The 17,674-nt window shown below is 37.2% G+C and overlaps 1 protein-coding gene across 1 annotated transcript; it reads left to right on the top strand.

Annotated features, from left to right (window-relative positions):
- Positions 1–927: 927 nt before the first annotated feature.
- rnf114 (ring finger protein 114) lies at positions 928–9,077 on the top strand. The gene is made up of 6 exons (XM_038271507.1): positions 928–1,126; positions 1,711–1,861; positions 1,992–2,098; positions 6,988–7,102; positions 7,209–7,316; positions 7,408–9,077. The coding sequence occupies exons 1-6, from the start codon at positions 990–992 to the stop codon at positions 7,471–7,473; spliced, it is 684 nt and encodes a 227-aa protein (XP_038127435.1). The 5' UTR covers positions 928–989; the 3' UTR covers positions 7,474–9,077.
- Positions 9,078–17,674: the final 8,597 nt, after the last annotated feature.

Genomic DNA, 17,674 nt, shown 5'->3' with positions numbered 1-17,674 from the left:
TTTAATATGGGGGGGGGGGGATTGAATTCTGCCTTCAATCTTAGAATTCTGACTTTAATCTCAGATTTTTGGATCTTAATGTAGGGGCACCATGAAGGAAGAGATGCGGGAGCACTTAGCTTCACTGACAAAGATGTGAGTTGTTTGGGAGGGCCAGTGACACATTGGTGGAAAGTGACTGAATTAGGCGACTTTTTACGTTCCGAAGGGGTCCCCGTGATGCTATTTCATTAATGGAAGAGCAGATGGTGATTAAAACAAGAAAGCTGGGTTAGTTTCTAAAACAGCCTGATGCTAACATGTTTGTTAGCTCTCAGAAAAAAATCAGAATTTTGAGAAAAAAGTCAGAATTCTGAGATTAAAGGCAGAATTCTGAAATTAAAAGATGAATTCTGAGAAAAAAAAGTCATAATTCTGAAATTAAAGGCAGAATTCTGAAATTAAAAGATGAATTCTGAGAAAAAAAAGTCATAATTCTGAAATTAAAGGCAGAATTCTGAGATTAAAAGCAGAATTCTGAAATTAAAAGCAGAATTCTGAGAAAAAAGTCAGAATTCTGGGAAAAAGGTCAGAATTCTGAGATTAAAGTCAGAATTCTGAAATTAAAGTCAGAATTCTGAAATTAAAAGCAGAATTCTGAAATTAAAAGCAGAATTCTGAAATGAAAGGCAAAATTATGAGAAAAAAATTCAGACTTCTGAGATTTAAGTCAGAATTCTGAGATTAAAGTGAGAATTCTGAGAAAAAAAATCAGAATTCTGACTTTTTCTAATATTCTACTGAAATAAAATTTAAAAATCAGTTAACTTTTTTCATTTTTTCAGTCGCCCTAATCCTCTTCCGTAGTTCTGACAGCTGGACCAACAATCTGCTGGACGCTGATGTTTTCCTATCCGAGCTTGAAGCTCCGCCCCCCGCTCTTAAAAAAGAACCCAAACCCGGTGACGTTTTGTTACAGTGGTGTTGCTGGGACTGGGTGAAGAAAAGAAATGGCGATGCTCGGAGGTTTTAGCTCCGCGCAGCCCAAGAAGAGTGTCTCTGAGGAGAGCAGTGACGTGTCGGATTATGTCTGTCCGGTTTGCCTGGAAATTTTCGACATCCCTCTAACAACACAATGCGGTCATACGTGAGTATTCTGCTCTATTTTTCTATCTCCCTCCCCCCACATCCAACCTCTATAACAACGGTGCAACGACACCACTTTAAAACAATGAGAGGTAACGTTAAAGATATTGTTGAAGTCCAAAGAGCTGGGTATGTGTGTTACAGCTTTTTATCGAGACTCTGCTGTTCTAATTTATTAAGATAATTATGTGGCATACTCCATTATAGCTTGCTGAATCAGTTTCAGTTTTGTTTACATCAAAAAGAGGGGCTCAGTTGGGAACTGTAGTCTTTTTTTCATATGGTAGTGCATGCCAGAACGTCAATAAAAACTACAACTCCCATCGGCTTCTTAAGCTCGGGACTTTCCTTAAAAAAAAAAAACCGAATGACTCTGCTATCTGTTAGCAAAGAATTATAATTATATATATATATATATATATATATATATATATATATATATATATATATATATATATATATATATATATATATTTTTTTTTTTTTAAGTAGCTACAATTTGCCGCTTAAGTAAGAAATCTTGAATATTTCTGTTTTTGTCTCTCTGACTGCTCCATTGTCATGTTTTCTTCTATTCAATGGTAGTTTTTGCCAGAGCTGTTTGCAAGAATGTCTGCGTCCACAGAAGCCAGTGTGTGCTGTGTGTAGGACAACTCTGAACCACTGGACTAAAGCTGCTGATATAGAGGCCGCCATCCACAATACAATTGCAGCTTGCAAGGGATGTGGTGTTCAGGTATGATTATTTATAAATCTAATTAAACACACCGTTGCTGGCTTTAAATGAATGGCTATAATATTGTATAATGCCACCAAAACTGTATTTTTTTTAATGACAAAGTGCTATGCTGTTGTTTCCTCCAAAGGTTGGTCTTTCTCAAATGAGAAGCCATACAGCCGCGTGTTCAAAATACCAGGACTACATTGAGGAAGGTGTTAGAAGCACTGCCCAAAATCAGCCAGCCATCATCAGGTAAGAAATAAGCTTCCCAGTATCTTTCCTGCAAGTAGCTGGAAGTTAATTAATGAAAACTTTGGTAGAAGTAAACCCTGCATCAAAAAAGGTGCACAAGCAACCTTCCAAATCCCTCAAATCGTAGGTCCTACCTCCTGTTTTAAGCTCCTATAGGGCCGGTTATACTCCCGCAGCAGGGTGTTGCAGTGAGCATGTCGCAGGTATGGCGCAGACATTTTTGATTTATACTCAATATTGAAGCGCGGTCTGTGCTATGTTTATTCCATGACACAACGCAAGAGGGGAAAATCACGAATTATCTGTGGGTCTAGATATGGCCGAGGCAGTGAGGAAATGGGGGCAAGTTTGTCCTACAACGGAGGGACGTGAGGGCGAAAAAGAGCAGGGATCCAGGTGGAAAAAGGGTCCCAGCGTTCTCGCGCACCTCGTTCGTCTAGCGGGTCCAACTTCACGAGTCGTTTTCCACAATGGTGGTCATACAAAAAACAAGCCGGTAAGGTACCAAACAGGAGATACGCATGAGTAGAGCGGATGTAGATTTGACCAATCAGAGGCCTCCTGTCCGCAGCACTGTCTGCAGTCACCTACAATTTGGCAGAGGTGCAGCAGAGTGTCTGCGCAGGGGGCGGGGACGTCTCTGCGTTCACCGCAACACCTATGCAGATGACCTAGTTTTGAAGTATAAATCAGCTTCATCTCTTCACCCTTTTCAGGATCAAGGGCATTAAGAACACCATCCAGGGTTGCAAAGGAACTCAGGACTGTCGTGCCAAGTCTAAAAAACCTTTAGCCCTAAGGATGTTTTTATTAGACAGACACACATTAACGATGCTTCTTAAGCTGGGACCAATGTCTTCTGGAAAGGAAATACACATAGTAAAAGTTGAACATGAAACAAATGGCTGAAGTCCATAAAAAAAAATTAAAAACCCAGATGGTGTGCAGATTTGCAAAAAATAATGTAAATAATTTTGTGCAAATCCATGTGTTGGGATGTGTGTGTATGTTCTGTCATCCAAAGGATTGTGGGCAACCCTACAGTTCCTAAATCGGCTTCTCCTTATTAACTGCCTGCACTATTCATATAGCACCTATCATTGAAGTGTTGAGATTAAAACCCTGCTTTGGGAAGATAAAGGGAGTTTTTTTTTTATTTAAGCAAATTTAGCATTTAATTTGGGCTTCAATGTCAGAATCTGGAGGAAACGTGGAGAGTTACAATTTGCATATATCTTGACCTACAGTGTGAAGTTTCCTCATTTGGTGGTAATGCTGGTTTGCACTGTCATTTATGGGTGTCGGTCCACTTAGTTTAATCAAAGCCCGTATGGATTTCTACCAAGATGTGTTCTGACAAACTTTATGAAAAATATTAACAAATCTTCCAGCAATATTTTCCTCCTGTCTAGGCTGCCAAAGGTACCAATGTCTGCTTTAATGACTCCATTATTACCAAAAGGGGTTAATTGGTCAGTGACTCGGAGAATAGATTGAGTATTGCAAAAAGAAAGACATAAGATCCCTAGAACTAGCAATCTAAATAATGTAAAGGCCACAACTAAAGCAACCAAGGGCTTCTTCACATGAACCAAAGGCTGATTATTTCTAGGCAATCTTGCTCTGATGCACTATTTATGGTTTATGGACTCAGTGGATTTCATTTCTGCCCTAAAACTAATTTAATTGTGTTTACATCATTCTAATTGTCTGAGAAGCTGAATTTAACAGAAATAAGCTTTTATAATATGTCTACAGACATTTAGTGTCTCCTTGCCTCGGTGTGGAGAACAGTCCTCATGAGGAATAGTAACTGATACCACAGCTTTGTCAAAGGGAAGTACAGCAGAACACACAGAGCTGCACTAGATATCTACACCCTTGGACCATAAAGACATCTCTGCTTTCAAAGAGCTGTTATCTAAGGGTAAATAAAAGGAGGGGGACAAAACTTTTGGTTGTTGAGTTTGTGTGAAGTACTTAAAGCATTGACAAGGATTAAAAAATAAATAAAAGCTGGTATTGTTACTTTTTTATTTTTTCCAAAATTAGTTTCTGAGTTTCATGAATAAAAAACAAAACAGTATTATAACTCACAATTTTGTTAACTTGAAACATTTATGTATATTCTTAGTCTCACAATTTTATCATTATATTTTATTTGAGCATTAAAATACCTCATTTACAGTTAAGTTTTATAGCTATTGTTTTTTTTTTAAGCATGAGATTGTAGACTTTAGGCAGGGAGTGTTTTGCAATCAAATGATATTTCGGTGATATTTTGAATATAGAATAGAATTCAACTTTATTGTCTTTACACTGTTATAAGTACAAAGCAACAAAATGTGGTTTGCATCTATCCAGAAGTGCTATACAGGATATAAATATCTATTTACATGTGCAGAGAGACTATATATGTATTGACTATAAATGGTATATATAAACAGAGAGTAATTGTAAGAGGCTTTAAAATAAACTACATACAGATTATACAGGAAAGTTAGCATATGTTAAAGCACCCATTATGTCCAAATTGAAAGTCCTAAAGGTGAAAGAAGAAAGTATTGGCATTGGACTGACCTGCCCTTAACAAAGGGGAATTCAGAGCCAGAGTTCTCGACTAACTGGTATTTTTGCTTATACTAAAACATTTAGGGAATGAAGTATGTAACAAGAAGAATTCAGGAATGCTTTCATTTCTCTGTGCAATGAATGTATCCTATCTATTAACAGCTTTCATAAAGTAACACAACACTCATTAAGATGATTCATTCCTTTTTCGTCTAAAATTCAAGCCAGCAAAAGCAAATTATGAGATGTAAACGAAAAGTGAAAGTAAATTTTACTGCTCAAGAGATTGTTTTTTTTCCTTTTGAGGTTGTATAAAACACTGCTAGTTTTAGGTAATCTTCAGAAGCACCTTGGCCCATGTGTGTGCAGGCCATCAACTTTAGGGCTTATAGTTAGCTGCTAATCTTATTGTATTCTGTGTATTAATTGTGTTTGGACAGAAAACAGTCTGAATTTTTGAATACAGAGAGTTGTTAATTTGCCATACATTTTTAATGGTGAATAAAAGTCCATTCACCTTAAAGCCAAGAAGGTAAACCAAAGAAGCACATTTCATACATGAGGTAAATGGAGGGCAGGAATAATGGCAGCACTAAAACCAAATATATTCACAAATGTAAGTGAAATCTTATTATATATGTATAGGACCTCTACTAGGTCTAGAGAAGTAAAGAATTTGATTGTAAAACATTTTCTAGATGTGGTTAAGCATGGAAAAAGAAAGTGATGTGTGAAATGGGGCTGGGCAATATAGCCTTAAAAAGGAAATCAAATTTTTTTTAATATATATTTTAATTTGATTTAATTTTTTTTTTTTTAAGATTTTTGATTTGTATTTGTGGCTGGGCAGTTCATCTCCGGGGTCTAAGGTTTTAATCACGTTAATAAACCTGTCCACAGTATAAATGGGCACCATGTCTTTGCCTATGTACAAAATGGCTCCCTGGTGATTGTTCTCCACTGGGCCGCTTTCCTGTCATATATAGTCTCTTGTGCAAAAGATTCGGCAACAGTTGGCTGTTTTTAGCTGAGGTGTGTTGGCCAGGGCAATTTTTCATATTTCATTCCTTTGTTTTAGGTCTTGAAAAAAGGTTTGTGGTGCTGCTGTCTGTAACAGCAAAGGCCTTTAGGCAAAGGTTGCACAGTAGCGTAATAATGTTGCTTACCGTTTCGTGTGACGCTGTCCCTTGCCCCACTGTAATGTGAAAGTAAGGCTATGAAAGCTACGGGGAGAATAAAAATGCATCGCTACACAAAAACACAAATTACTTATTTTTTTTAAATTACCTGCAACAAAAAAATGCAGATTAATTGATTCAATTGTTTTTCTTTTTTTTTAGCCCAGGCCTAGTGTTAAATAATGTTTGTATCTCCTTTCCTTTTATTCATTACTTCCTATCATTGCTTATCACCTTCCCTTTGGCTTCTGTTTCTCTCCTGCATCTTTCCTCCCTGTTTTTATTTTGCTCTTTCTTTCATTGCTTTTCTGTCTCTTGTTTTTCAATTCCTTACTTTCTTGAGTTCTTCTTTTCCCGGAATGTCCTGCCTTTTCCATTGTTTCCTTTCTTTTATCCTTCTTTATGTCCATTCAGGTGTCCTTCAACCCTTCTTCTGATGTGGCCCTCTCTTCTTGTCTGTCCTTTCTACATTAATGATGTCCATTCCTTCAAGTATTCTTTTTTTCCCCTGTTCCTCATTTTCTACCCTTTATACCTCTCGATCATCCTGTCTTTCCTTACTTAGTGTCAGTTTTTGTGTTTTTCATACATTTTGTTCCTTATCCTCCATTTTGTGTTTTTGGGACCCTCCCATCCCAGTGTCCCTTTTTTTTAATTCCTGATTTTTCACTTTCTTCAGTTCTTTCTTGTATCTTTTCATCACTTTCTATTGGCCTTTCATCCTTCCTTCCTCATTATTAAACTTTCTTTCGTTTTAATATTCTGTTATTCTGGGTGTTCTTCCCGGTGTTGTTTCTTCTTCCTTGTGTTACTCATTCCAGTCTGTCAGTTGATGTGTTTTATACATGTGCTATGAATAAAGTTGAACTTGTCTGGAAGGGTTCTTATGAATATATTTTTAAAATGGACAAAATGGATTAGAAATCAGGAAATTTGTCTGGATTTTTTTTATTTTTTTTACACAAATCACTAAGAATACTATTTATTCTGAAAAATAAATCTCTTTTTTCCTGACTGTTTTCTTGGCCTCTAAAAGTTTCTTAGTTTAACAGATAAACTGTAATATACTAACTTGATTTGATTGATTGTAACAATGGAACAAACAGTAATAACATAAATATTTTTGTCCCTGTTCCTCAGTTCGGTGCCGAATCGCTTCACCTTCTCCTGCCCCTACTGCAACTACCAGAACCTCGATCAAGATGGTCTAGTTGAACATTGCACTTCCCAACATGCACGAGATACGCGCCAAGTGGTGAGAAATCCATACAGCCCTGAAGATCTTTTATTTTGTTTAGCTTTTTTTTTGAGCATGACTAATCCAATGTTGATGATGGCTTAATTCCTTTCGCTCCTGTAAGGTGTGTCCCATCTGTGCCTCAATGCCTTGGGGAGATCCCAACTACAGGAGTGCTGACTTTTTCCAGCACCTGAAGATCAGACACACTTTCTCCTATGATACTTTTGTTGTAAGTGAAACATGAGTATACTTTTTATTTTATTTTGAAAAACAACCACTTAGTTGATATTGTTTTCTCTTTAATTTGTTGTGTTCTGTAGGATTACGCCACAGATGAGCACACAATGATTCAGGAGGCTTTACAACGTTCTCTCATGGACAAGTGAAGTGTGAGCAACAAGGTAGCAGCAGAAAGAAGAGGAATGCAGCCAAGAGAGCAGGGGATTCTCTTGGAAAGACAAAAAAACAAAAACAAACACTGTATCATTAATTAACCTGTTCAGAGGATGGTTGTACTTAATTGCAATGGATAACTATTATTTTAAGGGGATATTGGGTCACATTTTCAAAATCTTAATAACTTGGAATAAAAGAAGTAATGGATTATGATTGAAACACGTTGTACTGTTTGATTTAGGACCGATGCAGTGTTTCCATCCTGATAATCTCTTATCTTCTGCTCTGCTAATTATGTGTTCTTGGTAGTTAGTTTTGCATCTCTTTAATTATGTTTTAGTCACTTATTTAGTAATGACTGTGTGTCATACAACCAAAAACTTCCAAAGTTGTTAAAAAAAAAAAAAAAATAATAGGTTTGTCAATACTTGATGTTATGAGAGGTTTTGACCACTAGGTGGCTAGATATCACCAGAAAATGACAAACTTTCTGAAAGTTGTCAGGCTATAGTAATAAATAATATCTGGGCCAAGAATGGCTAAGCTTTCTGCATTGAGAGACAAAAAAAGGGATCCATACGAATCTGCTGTTTATAGTTCAAATGTGTTTTTTTTGTGTTTTTTTTCTAAGATGTGAATAGAAAATGTTGATAGGGTCAGAGCAAGAGATGGCAGGTCGCATTATTGTAAGGTTTCACCCTTTGTGTCTTTGTGCCTTCTTGTAAATCATATTTCTGACTTCCAAAATTAACAGGGCTAATCTAGATCGTCATGGGAATAAAGAGATGCAAAAAGGTCTGCATCAATTGGTTATGTGCATCATTTCTCCTGTTTGTAGCTTTTATTTGCCACTGGGGGGCACCAGAGCACTTCCTATCCCTGAGTTCTAGTCGTGATAGTGCTAGATCATCCTAGATTTCATTAGTGTTTTTCACAAGCTTTCCTTTTAAGTGCATTATACAGAAATGTCACAGATATAAAGAAAAATAGGTTTTAGTGAAGTAATCTAGTCATAGCTGAAACTGTAATTACAATTTACAAGATTAAAATTACATGGTGGTGAGATAATATAAGTTTATATGTAAGGTGCTGTGATATGTTGCCTGGATAGAAACCTTCGACGACCCAGAATCCTCGGCTTTTTGTATATCCTCAAAGTTCTTGTTCTTGATATCGACGCCAACCAAATATTGCTTGCGTGCAGGGAAAAGAAAAGAACAAAAGCTGGTTTGATTTTCTTTTTCAATCTTGTTTTTTGAATTAGTTTTGAAAATCTTCGATCAACCGCTAAGTAAAACAAATCTTGAAGCAATGCATTTCTCCCTAAGCTACAGACGAATAAATATTCTTACAGCAGATTAAGTAGCCCTCATACAGAACCTCTTTTTGTTTCTAATCTAGTCTTTGATCTCTATTGTGCCTGTTGTGAACCTTGTGTGTCCCCCTCTGAGGCTGTGATGCGTCTGAAATTTTCTGTGTTTCCAATGTGTATTAACTTTTCTTTTTCATTTTCTAAATGTATCTCATTCTCTTTTATCAGCCCTTCTGTCTGGAAGTGCTCAATTCTGAGAAATTAAAGCTATAATTATTTAAACCTTGGACTCAAATATCCAGTGCAGTGATTTATACCTGTGTGCAGAAGCGATATTTACAATCTGTGCTTTACTCTTTACACTGCTTAACAAAACAAAGCTCTCGAGATATTCCCCATTTTATCCGATTGAAACCACAAACTTCTATTTTCCTCTGGTTTTATGCGACAGACTAGCACAGAGTCCTGAATCAAAACTTTTTAGAATTACCATTTGGATATGTCTTTATTAGTTTTGTCTAAAACATACCATCTATACTCGAATAATCTATACCCAATATTCTTTGTAAACTTGTTCAGGCTTTATAAACTTTTTTAATTTTTAAGTCTTCCTACAAACATTAATTTAGATGGGGATTATAAAGGGCGACAATAACCAATAAATATGCTTAGCGTTAAGTTTTTACTGTTCAGTTTGTGTAGCAGGGGTGATTATGATGATGAGGCTACGCCTTATAGTCTCAAGTCTTCAGTTTCATCTAACGGGTTTTCTTTTAGGACTAACTAGTATTTTAGTATTTAGTATAGAAAAAGGCAATTAAGAGAAATTTATTGATATAATTACTTTGTCTTTGGCGCTCAGACCTCGGCAGGAAACATAGCACTGAAATTTGATACATATGCATAACTTTAATACAGGTTGAGAGAACCTGTCCATGATGAGCAAGCATGACGCGAGAGTGGAGAGGAAAAACTCCTCGTTGGGAAGAGTCCGGGAGGAATGACACTCCGATGAAGCTTTAGCTATGATGGTGGAGGAGGGGCTGGAGGTGGGTTGAAACGGTGTCATCTGAATGAAGTTGCACAGGAGCAGATGGTTGCGTATCAGAGGCCTTTGAAGATGAACTTTGGGTGCCGATTAACTTTCGTGGAGGTGTGGTTCAAAGCTGATTGGCTGTGTCGCAGGTGGATAAAGGAAAGCAATGAGTTTCTTCAGTTGAACTACTGCCTAGGCTCCATTTAAAGCAGTCAGTGACGAGAGCTAGTTCTACATCAAGATGCTGCTATCATTATGTCTGACTTAGGTGATTGTATATTAGCGGGTTGTGCATTTATTTTTCTGAACCCCACAAAGTGTTTTGCCTGTGAGCCGGTAAGCTCAGTTCGGAGTTAGATGTGTTTTATGATACACTCACATTAAGTACACACTGGAATTAATCTAGGGTAACAGACTAAAAGGAACTAAGTAGAAAATCCATCTAACATTTTTTCTGGGGGCTGATATTGGTAAAGCCCTATCTTATTGTTACATCACACTTGTGTGTTTTGAAGTTTGAGGTTATAATAATGCAATGTATGGAAAGGTTCAAGGGTTTTGTTTTTTTATTGCCACTGTGTGTTTATGAGAAAAAGGTTCTAGATAAATAGTTGGGTGATTTTTTTAACATCAGGATTAACATAGAAACCATTTTAACCAAGATGAAATAGCAGAAATTGGAGCTTTCTACAAACCTTTGTTTTATTTTTTAAAAATGAGGACATCATACGAATAACGATCTTGCAACATGTCTTTGAATGTGACAACTTTCTGATGAAATCCAGGTTCTTTAGTGTACATTGTCCACAGGGAGCGAAACGTCTCACATCTCTTTCCTTTAGAGATTCTTGTTGCTCTAATCACTGCAGCTTAATAATAGTACAGTTTTATTGCTCTACAAAGAACCTTATAAACCTTATGTTTTCTTATCCCCCCCCCCTGCTCCTATCAGGTTTTTTTGCTCCTGGCAGATAGGAGTGATTTTAGCTGTGAGAGAACTAACGAGATACTCCAGTGCTTCTGGGCAGGAAGGAAGTCGCATTGAAAAACATGGCAGAAAGAAGACTTTCTTGTCTGTTGGGTGGTGGCGCCTAAGAGGGAGAGAGAGCTAAAGGTGGGGAGAGAGAAAAGAAGGAAAAAGCAGAGGGGGGAAAGGAAGAGAAGGGAAAACATTAAATAAAAATTTCATAAAGTTCACTCTGTTGTTTCTTTGATGCGAGCAATAGATGGTGGAGTCTGCAGGCTCTATGGAGGCAGCAATTAATGCTACATGTGCCTGAAGGGATGGCACTGGATTGTTTTGGAATTAGAATATCACGCTATTTTTTTTATAAAGACACTTCTCCTCATTTTTGTTTTCTCTGCACTGTGAACATTTGTATGGATGTCTCCTCTGATTGAGGGATTGTTAAAAAAAAAATCAGCAGGTTTAGGTCCTAACTGGTCATGGTAAACAAATGCTTTATGCTGTTTTAGTTTAACAAAATGTCTCAACAGTTATTATTACAGCTAAGAGGAGGCGCTGTTCTAGTCAGAACAAAATGATGATGTTGTAATCTAAGTGTACTTTTACCCTATTTGGAAAGATGAACCTGATAGTTTTAGTCAGATATTTACAGAGACACATTACTGCCAGGTATTTATAATAAATGTTCGTGTATTTAGAGTAATTGTTCTTTTTTGTGTTTGATTGATCATACAGACTATTGTAAACACATTTTTGTAAAGGGAGTTTATTTTAGCAACAGATTTCAATCTAATCTATGTCAGTATTCTAATCTAGGATCAAAACACATGCTCTGGTTATCAAGCAATGTTTTTTTTTAGTTCTTTTTCTAAAATTTCTCCACCCACTTCACCAGAAAAAAACAAAAACAAACACACACACAAAAAAACACAGATCCATTTTAGAAAATCTGTAATATAGAGTCATATTCACTTACACATTAACTAACTGAATCCTAAGTATAATGCAATGTTACTAAGATAATGTTATTATTCCAATTGGTAAAATGTTTTCCTATCTAATGAGAGATGATTGTTTGGATTGAGTTTTTGACATTTTTAAAAATTCTCTCTAATTATTAGATTAATATCTCTTAATTAGGAGAGTCGGGCCTAGAGGTTAGGGCATAGAGCTTGGAATCCTGAGGTTCTAAGTTCAAGCCCCACTCCCACAGACTACCACTCTGGGTCCCTGGCCCACGGTGGCAGCCCACTGCTCCCCAAGGGAGCAATTATTATCCAATGTGAGATCAATATGGTTGAGTCATGTTTATTATTATTAATAATATTATCCTCTCCATGCTTTTCCTTCTGCATATTTTACTTTTTTTTTTAGATTTAGTAGAAAACCTCTAAATTAGGAAGTTATGTGTTACTGAATAGCCTTACAGGCTCAGAAGACACATAGTTTTAACTTGGAAACCTCTATATCAAAAGCTTAAAGTGCTGATGAGCATTCTACCATGTTTGTAAACCAAAAATCAATTCCAAAATTTCAATGTAATATTTTCAAGACCACCTGCATAAGAACCGTCTAATAATATGTAAAAAAAAAAAAAAAAAAAATATATATATATATATATATATATATATATATATTTATAAATTAACACATCAAAATTGGCTGCAAAATGGTAAAAATCTGGTAGCGTTAAGCTTATGGAATAGCCTTGACCTCAGCTGTATTTATGTTATGCTTAAAAACAGCATCTGTACCAAGAAACCAAATACTAAATACAGATTTGTGATAAGACCTAAGGAGCAGACAAGGTGCTTCTGTCTGTGGTTTGAGACAACAAGAGACTGTTTTACCTATAAACCCTTGAAAGTTCTCTCTGTTAGTTAGAATTTGAAGTTTTGCTGAGGCAGATATCTGGGATGAGGTGGGGAGAAAGAGAGTAAGAAGAGAGCACTGGGAGTTCGTTCACCGAAATATTCCTCAAAGTCAGGAGAAACAGGAAGAGCGGTGGATCCTGATCCTGGTTGCTGCAGTTCTGCAGGTCTGTCCTTTCAAATGTTTGAACAGAAAGTGCCAGTGGGCTTCCCCGACATCAATAGGGGTTCTACACCAACTCATCTTCCGCTCTTAAACTCTTAACAACCCCCCCACCCTCTCCCCCCCCGAACACACACACAGACACCAGCCAGGCATGCATACTTCTTGTGCTTTTAGCTGGAGAGCATCTACTTTTAACTTTGATTTAATGTTGCCTGCAACCAACCTGGCCCTGTATCAGCTGAACTTCATCTTGTGCATCTTGTATGAGTGGGCATACAAGATGCACAAAAAAAAAGACAAATTTCCATAAATTTAAAAACTCCAGTTATACTCCTCTGTTGATAGCTTCAATTAATAAAAAAATAATAATAATATAAAAAAGAGATACTTATGAATCTAGCTTCAACAGTGACCATTTTAACCAGATATAAATTTCATCTTTGAGCTTCAAAAGTTTCCAAAATCCCAATTTAAAGAAAAAAAAAATCCAAATTCTCCTGGAAGTGAAAATGAATATAAAAAACACTGATACAACTATCAGGAGAATTGATTATTATTTATTTAAAATCCTTACAGCTCCTGTGCTAATATTTGAAAACTAGGCACTTTGGGGTGTTACACTGGGTGGGGTTAAGATGGTCTCAGGCTTATCTGTGAACGTGTACAAGATTGTGTCACGGTAGAATCACAGCCCAAGTGAGGCGATATTCCCCCTTCTCCATGCCCCTGTAGACCCACTGAGATGTGCATGAAGGAAAGCGATGCCCAGGGCTATTATTCACCCATTAATTTTTCCATTTGAAATCAAACCTCAGTGGGCGTGAATGAGGGGATAAAAGGAGGGGCAGAGAACTGGAAAGGGGATAACCTTATCTGAAAGGTGGGATTTAAGTTTGTTGTAGCTGTAAAAATGTCCATTAGGGGAGGCAATGGGACTTTCATAAGAGTGCTTCTTTTTCTTGTCAATACTTTTTCTTACCTTCCTCCTTTTTAATTCAAAAAAAGACAGTGAATTACTGTAGATCTAACTCAACTCGGACTTTAAGCTTTAATAGGCATATACTGTATATTCTTGCAAAAGTATTCCTACCTCCTTTCATTTTTTTGTTTTACATTTTGTCATGTTGCCACCAAAAATTTCAGTTTTTCATCCATATTTACTCGACATACAGATGAAAGTAGTAAAATAAATTCTGACAACAAATTTGCTGTGAATTCCTCAAACCAAATGTTTCTAAAAGCCATTTTTCAAAATATATAATAGGAACTGTCTTCTGCAAACAAGTAGATACTCTGCTCAGATTAGACCTCCATGGACTTTCCTGTCTTCATGGAAATATGCAGCTTTAAGAAAAAGCAACATCTTAGTATAACCCATAATCTCCACAGAGGTGACAGCATTGTGATGTGGGAACAGGGAAGTTGCACAAAGCTATGAGGAGGATGGAATAGGAAAAACTTAACAAAAAAACAAATAGAAGATGGTCAATTACCTAAGAATAATTTCTGAAGCTGTATTACATTTGAGATTGGAGCAGAAGACCAGCAGGACAATGATCAAAGAGTCTGGTCTAAGATGCTACAGTTTAGATAAAAGCATATTTTTAAGTTAACATGGCAAAAATCTATCTAATGGGGTTATATTTGAATTTGTAATTGAAACAAAATGTGGCTTTACAAACAGTGCAAACTTTTTGAATATGTTACATCATATCAAAAACATCTTCAGTTTTCTATACCACAGCTTTCCCTCTCCTCATATACAACCAGACGAACCTGTGTAGCTTAAATTCCTCTAACCTACCTACCCGCCCACACAAACACACACCTCCTCGACCTCCCACTTCCCCTGGGAGGGTCCCCTTCAACTCCAGTCCCTCATCTCCACCCTGCTTTCCTCCGTCTTTCTTTGAAAAAGTGCCAGTGCTTGCTAATCTGTCAATCGGATGCTGTCCTGTGGTGTCAATGACGGAGGCGGGGGGCTGTGGTGGTGTTGGTTTGACGGTGGGCATACATCTCCAGCAGCTTGCCGGTTGGATTTGCTTGATGATTAACCAGGCAGGTAGTGAGTGGAACTGCTGACAGCAGAAACACACTGACAGCAGATTTGAAAGACAATGGTAGCGCTCCCTCTACTTTACTTGTCACAGCAGTCAAAGCACCTTCTCAATTAACTTGTGACGTATCTGGAAAGATGGAGGGAAATATTGGCTAAATCAAAAAAATGTCGAAATACAATTTTTTTTTCTGAAGGTCTACACATAAATGACCTTTCATTGAATAGATTTTCCCCTAAAGCAATAGCAGAAGTGTAGCTTTGTAAAAAAAAAGTGATCTAAATATGCAGTTGAGATAGATTTTTGTTAATGTTTTGACCTTAGGGTTAAAGCATAGGAGTTTCTGATGGACCTTTCTGGTCCATCAGAAAATCTGAGCCAGAGCAGCATGCTTAACAAAGCACAGCATCGTCTTGTCTAACAGATTGATAGTCCAAAACTTCCCAATTATTAACCGGCCCTGTAGTGTAACAGTTGTTCTCAGAGCTATTTACCTCCCTCTACTTCCTGTGCTTTGTACCATGTGTCTTTATAGAGGGAATGGACGATGCAGGCAGATCTGTCAGTCAAACCACTCCCCCGCCAGGGTGAGCAGTGGCTGCCCACAGACAGCCGTTCACACACCTCCACCAGCTCTGGTTCCTCTTCAGCTCAATGAGTAACTAAGCTGCAGGTACTGAATCAAACTGCTGACAAGCACGTGAAGGGGAGTGGAGGAGCGTCTGTGTGTGTGGTGGGGGGATGTTGAAGATGGACGGACAGAAAAAATAGAAACTAAGGGGAGGACAGAGATGACAATAGCATCATTTTACATAAGACGGGGTCTTACTCTGATCTTCCAGCAAACCTCCCCCCTCCCGCTCCACCACATAATTTCTCCCTCTCACTCCTTAAGTGGCATCCTTTGATGGGATGTCCCCATCTCTAATCTTGAGCTCTTAGACAGATGAGCTCTGTCAGTGCTGTCATCACTGACCAGCTAAACATTAATGACTTACTCGCCTGACAAGAGTTGGTGGGGCAGCGGAGAGGTGAAAAGGGGACAGCTCTGGACAAAACCATGGATGAAAAGGCGAAGTGATGGCCTTATGTGAATGACAGATTGTCTTTTGTCGCCCCCAACATGTGTATATATATGTGTGCCATCAGCAGATTCCTGGCTTGGTGCTAGGCCCTGATTTTTCCACTCCTCTGAAAAGATGAGCGTCTTTGCTTTGTGTTCCTGTTGCCCCCTATTCTTCCATTCCTCTCATTTTTGACATTCTTTCTCCATACTTTGAGGACTTTTATACATAGAGCCTTCCATACTTATTGGCACTGCTTTTAAACATGTATTAAACATTTAAAAATTTGCCATTTTTACCATTGGTCCATTTACTCAGCTTAATAGATAACGGTTTTGAAACAATCGTGGCTTTGCAAACATTTCTGCATTGCCTCATGGAGTTTTCCGAATTTTGCTATACTTTTTTTTAGAGTTTCCCATCTGGCAACATGGCAATAAGAGTTGTCTTAATGCCAGAAAAAGCCCAACAGATTTTACCGTCACAAGTGGAGCATTATCGCTTTCACCACAGTGCTCTGCTTGACTTATATCTATAAATAGTGTTATTATGATTTATGTAGGGCATAATTCATGTTATGTGGACAAGTAGACTTGAAAAAGTAAAAGAGGAAAGAGATATGAAAAGGAAAAAAGGGACAAAAGGTAAAAGAAACGGTGACAGAAGAGAGACTGATGAAACTTCATCAGTCTGCTTCATCACCTGCAAAGACAGATGTAAAAAGAACAGCACAACCAGCTGATGTAGAAATACAGATACAATATAGCAACACCTTAATACCATCACTGACGTAAATACAGTGTTAATCAATACAAAATTTATTAAGTGGTATCTGAAGATAAATATTGGTTAGTATGTAACCAGATCCAGGCATCTGTAGCTGTTTGTGAGAGTTTTGCTATACTCTATGCTAAAACTACAAATGTCGTAAGTATTTTTTCCCAATTAGATACAATGTCTAAATATTGTGACTAATCTATCTGATCTCCAGTTGGATCTCTTACAGTAGCTTCCTGTATTTAGGGCTGTCTACCTCTTCACCACCTTACCTGTGACTGCTAAAGAAAAACATTCCCACAGTGATGTTCACAGATGTTACCTCCACACTGAATTTTGCTATTTTAAACACTTACTTTTATGCTCATCTGTCTTAAATGTTATGTTATTTCTCTTATTTAACATGTGGAACAGTTTTTGAGAATACATGTTATTTTTTATTTCATTCTAATTACCTTTTAAGATTCTCAAAGGTCTGCTTTTAGTTGAATGGCAGGTTTCTGTGTTATTTTATAGCCACAGTCTTTATTTATATTCTGAATGGTTTACTAATTTACAAATGAAAATCTTAACTACTGTATGTGGTATGCTTTTGTACTCAGCTCGTAAAATAAAATAAAAAAAACTTTCTCCAACCAATTCCCCTCTGAAATCCCCTATTTAGTACATAATTTTCAGCTGTGTAATTTAATCTCAATACAAATGGAGAAGCTCTGAAAATGCCTTACAGTTTTGTTGGAGAACATTAGTGAAAAGCAGAGTTAGATTATACAGCAATATAAAAACCTTTGGCCATTTTACAGAACATTGCAGTCATTCATAGCAAAAGACGCAGAAACACACGTTACTGTAACTGTCAGGTAGATGTTTCATAAAAGAGAGCATCAATAATAGAAACAGCAAGGAGGTCAATGTTAACTTTAGAGGAGAACCTGCTGATC

The sequence above is a fragment of the Cyprinodon tularosa genome, unplaced genomic scaffold (assembly GCF_016077235.1).
Source record: "Cyprinodon tularosa strain WSP-4 unplaced genomic scaffold, ASM1607723v1 ctg8, whole genome shotgun sequence".
Lineage (NCBI taxonomy): Eukaryota > Metazoa > Chordata > Actinopteri > Cyprinodontiformes > Cyprinodontidae > Cyprinodon > Cyprinodon tularosa.
The sequence above is the reverse complement of the archived record's forward strand: the minus strand, read 5'-3'. Positions and strand labels throughout refer to the sequence as shown.